At 35.0% G+C, this 11,180-nt stretch overlaps 1 protein-coding gene across 1 annotated transcript in view; it reads left to right on the top strand.

Annotated features, from left to right (window-relative positions):
- LOC110095416 (E3 SUMO-protein ligase MMS21) overlaps positions 1 to 7,105 on the top strand; it is a 21,013-nt gene extending 13,908 nt beyond the window's left edge. Inside the window, exons 5-7 of the mRNA XM_020820952.2 lie at positions 5,407 to 5,546; positions 6,371 to 6,453; positions 6,831 to 7,105. Coding sequence (XP_020676611.1) covers positions 5,407 to 5,546; positions 6,371 to 6,453; positions 6,831 to 6,976 — 369 coding nt within the window. The 3' untranslated portion in view covers positions 6,977 to 7,105. The remainder of the gene's footprint in view (positions 1 to 5,406; positions 5,547 to 6,370; positions 6,454 to 6,830) is intronic.
- The last annotated feature ends 4,075 nt before the right edge of the window (positions 7,106 to 11,180 follow it).

Below are 11,180 nucleotides of genomic sequence, written 5' to 3'. Positions count from 1 at the left end.
TTCATATCTTATGTTTTTTATATTTTATATTATTCATTCATTAGTATGTAAAAAATTTATCATTTTATGTTTACGCAATCTTTTGATTTTGAGGCTTACGCCTCAAAACGCCTTGAGGCTTACGCCTCGCCTCACGAATGAAAAACGCCTTAATACCCGAATACGCAATTTTAAACATTGGTTTTTTTAGGATTTTTTAAGCCCTCTATTTAAGCACTTTCATAAGACTTTGTAAGAGTCATTGGCATCCATTGTGTCTTCATTCTTTTGGAGAAAACTTAAAGAGAGGACTTGAAAGGGAGAGAGGAAAGGGTGGAGTTTGAGAGAGGGAGAAGATCCTTGGAGGGGGTTTCAAGGGAGTGTGAAGGAGATTTCACACGGTTGCTCCGGCGAGCTTGCACCTCAGTACCATCATATTCAAGATTTGTCTTGAGGGAAGTTTTGGGAAGAAGAAGATCTCTTTGGTGTCAAAGGACCCGGCTCCTCCGCCGTACAGGGGAAGGTGAAAGTGATTTTGTAAGGGCTTCTCCGCCTAGCTGTGGGGGCTAAAGAAGAATCACTAAAGGTTTAGTGTAATACTCGAAGGGTGCCTCCGAGAGTGGACGTAGGTCATGGTTTGACTGAACCACTATAAATCGGTGTGTTCTTTCCTTTATTATTTCTGCACTTTATTTCCGCATTCATTTTTATTGCGATTAATTGCGTTGGTGAAATTAAGAATCTATCTTTTTATTATGAATGAAATTCGCTTCTACATAGAGTTATAAAAAGAGTTTTCTTTTCATTAAACATCCAATTCACCCCCCTCTTGGCGCATCTCGAAACTTCAAAAAATACACTCCATATATTAAGTTTTAGATTTATTAATGCGAAAACCTTTAGACTCTAAAGTTGACCTACATAATTCAAGTTTACCTTCAACTCCCTTTCTACTATTATCAATTACAAGAAGAATATTATCAGCAAAAAGCATATACCAAGGTACATTCTCTTGCAAATGTCTAGTAAGAATATCCATAACATACTAGCTAGAGAAAAAAGCATACAACAAAATACATTCTCTTGTAAATGTCTAGTGAGAACATCCATAATTAAAGCCAAGAGCATACACCAAGATACATTCTCTTACAAATGTCTAGTGAGAACATCTATAACAAAAGCAAAAACATACACTAAAATTTATTCTCTTGAAAATGTCCAGTAAGAACATTCATAACAAAACCAAAGGCATACACCAAGCTACCCTCTCTTGCAAATGTCTAGTGAGAACATCCACAGCAAAATCAAAAGCATGCACTAATGTTCATTCTTTTGCAAATGTCTAGTGAGAACATCCATAGCAAAATCAAAATCATACACCAATGTTCAGTCTCTTGCAAATGTCTAGTGAGAACATCCACAGCAAAATCAAAAGCATGCACTAATGTTCATTCTTTTGCAAATGTCTAGTGAGAACATCCATAACAAAAGCAAAAATAATACACCAAGATACCTAATTTCTTACCGGAGGCAACGACCTTCCCTTACCAGAGGCGGCGAGTAGAGGCAACTAACGGCGAACGGTGCGGTGAAAATCGGCAAGGGTTCAGTCGTGTTTAGGTAGCTCTCGGATGCGAGAGAAGCTATCTGAAGGAAGAGGGAAACAAATGAGAAGTCTGACGACGGACGGGTGGAAATAGGACTTACCGTCAAATTTTTCGGCGGATTATCTGTCGGTTTGTTGACCTGTACAAAGAAATAAAAAAAAAGAAAATAAAAATACCTTACCTGCTCTGCCGAAGCACGTCGCACGACCTCCTCCCACGATCGAAGTCGCGTCTCACCAGACGGCCACGATCCCTCCTCGCGACGTTAAATGCACACAAGAAGGAGGCCTTTGGCCTCTCCCCCCCCCCTCACTCCCTTTCTCTCTCGCTCTCGCTCTCTCTCTCCCGACAAGTTCCCTTCCAGGTCGGATCGAAAGTTATGACATTTGATCCAGACAAAGAACTTGAACTCACACTTAAACTCGTGCTATACAACATTAAGTGAGAGTTGTAGACTCGATGAGCACGAGTATAGATGAGACTTAACTCGGACTCAAACATATGCAAAGGACAAGGTTTGAATCATGTCCAAGGAAACTCAAACTACAAGAACATTCGTACAGTCAAAAGTGACTCAAAGTACGTTATAAGATCTCGATGCACAAACTCCTACAACAATCCCTACAAATGCCTGTTGATTGAGATGACAATACTAGAGACCAGCAATAAAAAACATGTCCTCTCAAACAAATACAATCATCAACCCACCTGAGATTGGTGAAAGGTGGATATGATACTGATGTCAATGGGTCTTCTACAAATACCTTCAGGAACTCGTAGTGGATACAACGGATCCCCGCAAATATATACAAGTCGCTTGTGGTTAACAATAGTGGGTATATCGTAGGTACAACGAACCACTGTGGGCACAAGTATTGATATCACCTACGACATTGGTGATCAAGATCTTCAGGTATTTCGGGTACAAGGGCGACTCGATATACAAAAAATACACTCCCTGGTAGAATCAGAAAGAATGTTTGAACAAATTAGAACCAAACTTCATGGTGTTCCAAAGTCTCTTCTTAGTTCTATACTTAAGAAGAAAACAGTTCTAGTGCCCACAAACATCGGAAATAACAGGTCTATTACACTGATGATCTTAAAAAGAGTTCTTTCCAAATCAACGGTCATTGACTCCAAAGTCCAGAAAGTCCCGTCCTCGGTGAATGAGAAAAGGGGAGACAATATCAAGATGAGGAGGTGCCTTTTGACAATCCACAATGCTACGCCACCGGACCCGCAATATCCTTGCAAGCGGGTAGAAGACGTTTACAAAATGTTTCAAAATACCCCCGTACGTGCACTATAGTTTGTTTACACATAGGTACATTAAAAGGGGGTAAATAAAATCTCAACTCTCATGGGCCCCGGCGAGCGTGCTATTGGTACACACGTGACGTCTAGGGATGCTGCGCGGATCAATAAGTGAATTTTAGTTCGAGCCTGATCCTTTTATACGGATCAATAGAAGTCGACAGGGTTTGAACATTCAAACAAATACATGGTTGCGGGGACCGATGTATTTGTTTTAATACATTCATATTAGACATTCAAGGCCTACAATCAAAAAGAATTCACTAAACAAAAGGCACGAGGCCTACGAAACCCGATCCTCCTAAACATGTAAATAGGAGTAGACAAGGTTCAAACCATCGGATAAATATGCGATCACGAAGTCGACCGGAATATTTATCTTATACATTCATATTAGGCCTTCAAGGCCTTCAAGAAAGAAAATTCACAAACAAGGGCACAAAGCCTATGAAACCCGATCCCTTATCGGTAAGTTGATAGGGTCGACAAGGTTCAATCAACAAATGAAAATGACCCAAAAACACCTCGATGATGGCCGTGTTGAATGCATATCTCAACCGGAAGAGTTCATTCCAAATATTTTCAAATGCCTCCCAAGCTCCATCCAAAAATCCAAATTTTCAAATTCCGTCCCAAAGTCAAGATATTTAAAATTCGAAATCAATCCATTAACACTTAAAGCGTAAAATTCATCCACCATCCGCAACAGTTTGCCAGGGTGGACAAATCAAAATTTACTTCAGCTCACAAAGAGCCAAATGCCTAGTCGAAAATATAATTAGGATCCATTCTCAAACAAATCTCCTGCTAGTAAGGACGTGGTACGTGTCATCTAAACGGTGATTTTGCCGCCAAATAACACTGCAGGATAAACGGATATGACCCGGGGCCCTCTGAACCGAGTGCTTTTGCCGCCAAATGGCACCACGAAATACCGGTTATGGCCAGAGCCGATACGCTCCTTAGTGGCATTAAATCATTGAGATATGAATCAATAGGATATGATCGACAGTGCACAAAGCCCTCTGTCAGCTAAGGTGGATTCAAATTTGTCCCCTTAGACAAACATTCAACCCAGGTCTACAAGGTCCCCTTGACGAAGTAACCCATGGCTGCCGACAAGGTTCCTTCTGTCTGGTTGGGTCGACTACCTCCTCTGACTAAGTAGACCAGGGACCACGATGGCCTGGGATGACGGAACCATGGGATCTTGATCGGGTCCATCATCCATTCCCCCACCATCCGCTTTAAGTGAAAGATGGTGGAAATTTCTATTTTTAAATATCAGAACTTCCAATCTTCAATACCCAAACCCATGCTGCTACTATACGCCAGATAACGCGTATCTCTAAGTATTTGATTGATGACTAGCCTTAATCGAAAGTTCACTCTCGTGATCGGGAGGGGTAATTAACTATAGGGGCTTGCGCCTATAGGAAACCAGAACTCATATCATAATGTCCTCCCAAAATGAGGGCGAAATCTCTGGGTAGTGTCTTATCTACAAATCCATATGCTTTCCAAAATTTACCTCGGAATTTATTCAGTTAAAACTCCCTCGCCAAATAAAAGAAAAGCGAGCGAATGTCGGGGCTGAATTTTTGGAGCCCACAACTTGCAATCCTCCTCCGCTAACCTCCACTTTCGAGAGTGAGTGAAGGATCTCAAGGTGAACTATCTATATTTTAAACTTGTGGCTTTTGTTTCATTAGAATTACCTATTAGTCATTGGTTGTTATTTTGCAAGTCCTATTAATCTCAAGTTGTAACCTATTGCTATTGTTTAATCACTCATGTCATCTTCTTAAACTTTCACTTGAGTAAACTAGGAGTTTGTTGGTAGTAAAGCAACGTTTATCACTTATATTAATATCTTAATTGCAATTCTTGTCTTTCAACATTCAGTATCACATCAGAGTTGCCTTAGATGGTTTGGTCACATAAAACGGCGGCCTTCCGATGACCCGGTTAGGATAATAGAGTTGTTAGATTTGACTTATGTTAAGACAGTTAGAGGTAGACCTAAAAAGACTTTGTTAGAAAATATTATAAATGATGTTTCTTTATTAGATTTAAATGAGAATTTGACTTTTAACATAACACAATGGAGAAAAATGATTCATGTAGCCGACCTCACTTAGTGGGACAAAGGCTTGATGTTGTTGTTGTTGTTGTTGCTGCTGCATCGTTTATGGGTGATATATCTTAGCAGATTTTTTCTCACCAAAATTATGTTAGGTCATGACACATCCCTTGTAAGTCACACTCTAAGCAACTGTAAAATTCAATTTTGAGCTCTTTGTTTTAGTTGATAGAAGTTTAGGGATTAATTGTCAGCCCAACAATACTCCTTAGACCTTTCTCTAGTAATGGTGGTTTCAGAGATGGTGTTGTTTTCTATGATGATCAATGATGGAGTTTTTGTTTTGAAGAACATTTTTGCAATGGCTTTGTTGGGTACCATCTGATCATATATTGCAATGAATTGTGGTTTTTTCTACAGAATGTTCACCATGTGGGTCAGCCAATGCCCGGTGAAGAGCAGGAAGATATTGTCATGACCAGTACTCAGAATATCTTGCTAAACATGACATGTCCATTAACTGGAAAGCCAGTCATTGAACTTGAGAATCCAATCCGATGGTAAAATTACTCCCTTCTCTATTTCAAGATTCTTGCTGTTCCACTATGCTTTGTAGCTTTTAATATCTAATTAGTATTACTGTTCTTTTGAACTTGTGGAGTCCTACAAGCTATAGTTTATACTGCCTAAGTCATATTAATCTGAAATAAGGGGGCAGATGCAATTATCGAAACAGGATGTAATATCAAAAAAGGATTTACACACATACCACTAAAGTTTTATATATCTATGTATCTAAAATTTAAATTTTCATATTTATTTATATATATCATTTTAATATTTAAATCATATCAAATTATATACATGAAATGAGATGTTTTTTTTTTAAAATAAATTAATATTAGTAATATTTTTATATGATTTATACAACAACAACAACAACAAGCCTTTATCCCACTATATGGGGTGGCTACATGAATCCTTTTTCTTCATTGTGTTTTATTAAGAGTCAAATTCTCATCTAAATCTAATAAAGAAAAGTCATTTATGATATTTTCTAGCTAAGTCTTTTTAGATTTACCTCTACCTTTCTTAATATAAGTCAAATCTAATACATCCACTTTCCTGACTGGGTCATCGGAAGACCGCCGTTTCGTGTGACCAAACCATCTAAGACGACACTCCCTAATCTTATCATTTTAGATTTGCATTTTATATATGTAAAAGTAAACGTATAGGCATTAGACATATAAATATGCACAAATTTGTGAAATGTATGTAAATCCTCCTATGAAAAATAAGAGATGGAAAGCCATTTTCTACCTTTGGCATTTTATTTTCATTATTATTATTGATCTCCTTTTCTTTTATTTTTGTATTTCAGCATGGACTGTAAGCATATCTATGAGAAGGATCCAGTAATGCATTATATTAGAACTAAAGGACAAGCTCTATGTCCTGTTGCAGGTGAATCAATCATTTTGTCTTCGTTTATAAATTCTTATTCCCCTCTCTATCGTTCTATAGAGAAAGAAGGATAAAAAATGATCCATAAGCTATGTGGAGCCATTTTAGTCCCCATATTATCTTCTATATTTAATTTAGTTCATTGGCTCTTTGAATTTGACTTAAAATAATAAATAAGTAGCTTATTTTGGATCATTTTGAAAAAGTTAAGGGACTAAATTAAGTGCATCAATTGTTAGAGATTAAGATTTCGTTTGGGATATCTTTTTTACTGTTTCTTAAAGCAATTTTTTAATAAAAAATTGCTTTAACCAGCAGTAAAAACATCCTCTCTCTCTATGTATGCAATTGCTTGGCTTGATCTCGTCTACTTTCAGGATGTCCAAAGTTCTTGCAAGAGGGAAGACTGATCTGTGATCCATTGCTTCGGATTGAAATTGAAGAAATTCGTGCAGCTTGTACATCAAATAAAGCAGTCACTAATGTTGAGGATTACACTGAAATTAATGACGACATAGATTGAGATATGAAGCAATGTATGATCGTCAGAGAGTACAAACCAAGTAAATATTAGATCTTAGTCTCCTTTTATCGCTACTTGACTTCACTGTTACATATTCCTGATTTTGTTTATAAGCTGTTCTTTCTATTATGTTTTATTGATCTTTTTTTTTTGTCATAAATGAGTGCGGTTTGGAGCACATAAAGAAGACAAGCCTGAGACCACTGCATTCTTCTTTTCTGAGACTTCCCCTAAAAATTTGGGAGCTTCAAGTAATGAGAGAATCAAGTAAGAAAGCTTAAAATAGTTATTTTGATTATTCAGATGTGATTAATTTAATATTATGGCATGACATCTTTTTAATTTAGGCTTTGTTTGCGGCAGCTTTCTTGTCGCTTTCTAAAGCAGTTTTCTAATACCAAAATTTCTTATTCAAAGAATTTTTGTACTAACATACTATTTTAGAAAACAACAAGAAAGCTATCACAAATGAAGGTAGTTTTAAAAATATTGGTAGGTAGAATAGATGTTTATAACGGAGAAGTCAATATCAATTTTTTTATAAATAGTATAAAAATAAAGTTTGTAAAAAGTACTTTTACAAAAATGTCACATTCAAACAACAACAAAAAATAATTTTGACGTTTCGAAATAGAAAAGACAAAATTAAGTCCTCCCAAACTTGGCCTTAGATTTCATTTGAGATGGCAGTCTAGAAATTATTTTGTGCGGACACCGGAGGGTTTGGAGACCAACTGAAACACGCCATGTTACTTGGCACCAAGCAGTATCGAGCACTGGTAATGAGCAAAAAGTAATGTGGCGTGTTATGTTTGGTCTTTGAACGCCGTCCGGGGTCCGCACATAATATTTTTTCCATTTTTAGTGCTTTGATGTAGAAAAATAACTTTTTCAAATTGTTATAGAAAATAACTTTCTTGTATATAAAGAACTTTTTGAAAGAATTGAATAAGTAGTGCTCAGATGAGAAATTGTAGTATAAAATTGACCTTAATTTAATTCCTGACAGAACATTTAGGATTACTTTGTATATTCAATGGTATATTAAGTTATAAAAATATAATATTCTGAAATTAAAGTAATGATATACAAATAAACAATTTATTAATTTAAAAATTTTTCTTAAAAGAAAACATAAATAAAAGGGACAAGTTTGTAGGTATCTGCATTTAAGCATATCAATTTTCTATAGATGTATTTGTGGCGTTTTGATTAAAAAATATATTATTTCTTTTAAGTCATTGATTTGAGACACACACTTGATATTTATTCTTTTATTATTCTAAAAAAATTATATTTATCTTTCAATCTTTTTATAAAATTCTTCATTCATTTTTTAATTTTTGAAAACTTCTAAAAACCTTTCAATTGAAGTAGTAAACATTTTTTCCTTGTAATATACATTTTGTAAAGCTAAGCATGTGGATAATGTTTTGTAAGAAATTGCAAGACAAGAAATTTATGAGGTCTACTTGAGGTAGTCGTAGTTTTTAATAAAATTGATTGTAAACTTATTGTGAATTTTTTTTTTAAAGTTATGATTATTAAAATTATTTTTCTATAATAAAAATTTCTAAAATATATTTAAAAAGTAGTCAAATAAAATTGTTCTATTTGAAAAAAAAAAAGAAAAAGTTGTTTTAAACAAAATTTAAAGTTTTGTTTGGGATAACTTTTGTAATTTTCTAAAATAACTTTTTTTAGTTAAAAAATTCATTAAAATAAGTTAAAAAAATAGTGGCCTAAAATTATCTTAAATGAAGCCTATGAGTACTATCATCATGAGAGTTGTCATTTTTGAATTTATTTTTAGATAATTATTTTTTAGTCATACAGATTTATTGGATTTATATTTCTGTTTACAAATTTTATTGTTCCAATCAAAATTTTCTAATTTAGAATTATAAAATTCACACTATATTTTTATAATATAATTTTTATTGTTCCATTCAAAATAAGCATGTATATATTTAATTTAATTTATCTTTATTTTTTTAATTTAAGTTGGGCTTCCTTCAAATTAAGAGCAAATGGCAGCAAAGTAATGAGGCTAACAATTGTGATCTTAAGAGTTAATTCTAAATTTTGTGTAAAATTAACATTAAAATAGATTTAAAATGTATTATTAAAATATAAACTTTCAGGAATTTTTATTAATTTAAATCTATATTAAAATATAAATGAAGGATTTGTGGTTATTCATGGAGTAGAGGTGGGGATAATGGAGACTTATCTCCCTCCATGACTAGCAAAATATGTGATTCTACTGATACTGTCATTTCCTTGTTGATTGCAAAGGCTCAACCATCATTGATGTTTAAGATGCAAATGTGTTGATGAAGGTTTGATCACATTGATCATATCTCTAGCTTAGAGTCAACAATTTTTCTTCTTATTACGAGTGATGCGAATGAAATGTTGTTTGTTCTTTACTATTTTGATGGAGGCACCACTATGATCGTTCTATTGATTGGTATTAATTGCAAATCAAATCAGATTTAATCAAATTAGACTTAGTTTGGAAAGCCGTGATATTGTATTAAATTGAGTATTTATTATTTTCTTTTGTTGTTGATTTGATTATGAGTTAAATTAGGATGTTGTTTTCTAATTTACTGTATCTCCAATCTATATATAGAGCCCTAGAGACTGGTGTTTAGCATAAGGGAGAGAGCTCGTTGTAATTTTTACTTTTCCAATTTTAGTGAAATCATCATCTCATCACAGTTGATGTAAGCATATTTGCCGAAACATGTAAATCAACGTGTTTTGTGTTGTTTTGTTGTGTGATTTTTATTTCCACAACAATTATGTGCACAACAATTGGTAGTTGAGCCGGATTCTGAATTCGGTAGGATTTACGGCGGCGGCTTGGAGACTTTAACGAAGGTTATATTGTCTGTTTGGGATGAAGGATATGTTCGTTCTTCGCTTGAAGTAGAAAAGTAAGCCGGATTGGTGCAATTCTAGCATCATGAGACAGCTGCAATTTGGTATAGGCTATGAGATCCGGTGGAGCCATTGATACATCCTCCTCGTCGATGGAGAAGGTGTCGATTTATTAGGTGTTACACATCCAATCAAAATTAATGTGATAAAATTTGACGGCAAAGGGAACTTTGACATGTGGCGATGTGAGGTGATGAATGCACAATGTTCTTTAAATTCGAAGGAAGTTCTGGCAAAGGGAACTCAGACAAGGTGCTCCTTCTATTGATCGCTCTCGGATGAGTACAAAAAGTTCACGACGATGCTCATTCATGGGAAGGAGGTCTTGTACTATGGTGAGGTTAATATTGCATTGTTGAATAACTAGTTCTGACGTCAGGATAAGGAGTCAACAAAGAAGGATTCAGCTGAAGCACTCACATTCCAATGTGGAATATCTAAAAAGAAGAAAAATAATAGAAGGTGAAGCAGCATGAAGCATGGAAATTATCGTGGGCACATTTTTTGAGGAATCAGTGTGCTTTTTATTTGATGATTGATCACTAAAAGAAGGATTGCCCGAAGCTAAAGGAGAAAGGAAAGAGAGTTTCCACGGAGACAAAGGTGAACATTACCATAAAAGAATGTGAAGGAGACTCTAATGTATCGCTAACAGTAGTTCCTTAAGGCCTGTACACTAATGGTTCATATTGGATTCTTGATATTGGTGCTACCTATCATACTTTTTCAAATAAGTAGCTATTCTATATCTACATGGAACTTGATAGTGGTATTGTGACTATGGGAAATGGTTAAACATGTCGTATTGTTGGTGTAGGGAGCATTTTCATTAAAATGCATGATGTATTGTGAGAGAGCTAACTGATGTGAGACATGTTTCACATATCATGAATAATTTGTTATATGATGGGGCTTTAGAGATTGAGGGCTTCAAGATATTAATTGAGGCAAGAGTTTTGCAGATGTATCATGGAGCAATGATGTTTTTGAAGGGAATCTGTCGCCATAACCTTTACTATCTTCATGTAAGAACTGTGATTATAACAGTTACTGCTATTGATGATTCTTCTGATGCTACTACATTATGACATATGCGGCTAGCTCTTGCTTGAAAGGCTTCTTTTATGACTTTGGAGAAGAAAGGGTTTATTAAAGGAGCAAGCAAGTACAAGTTAAATTTATGTGAGCATTGTGTGTTTGATAATAATACATGTGTATCATTTGGTACTGTCATCCACAGCACAAAAGATATTTT

The sequence above is a fragment of the Dendrobium catenatum genome, unplaced genomic scaffold (assembly GCF_001605985.2).
Source record: "Dendrobium catenatum unplaced genomic scaffold, ASM160598v2 fragScaff_scaffold_1202, whole genome shotgun sequence".
In the NCBI taxonomy this organism is placed as follows: domain Eukaryota; kingdom Viridiplantae; phylum Streptophyta; class Magnoliopsida; order Asparagales; family Orchidaceae; genus Dendrobium; species Dendrobium catenatum.
The sequence above is the reverse complement of the archived record's forward strand: the minus strand, read 5'-3'. Positions and strand labels throughout refer to the sequence as shown.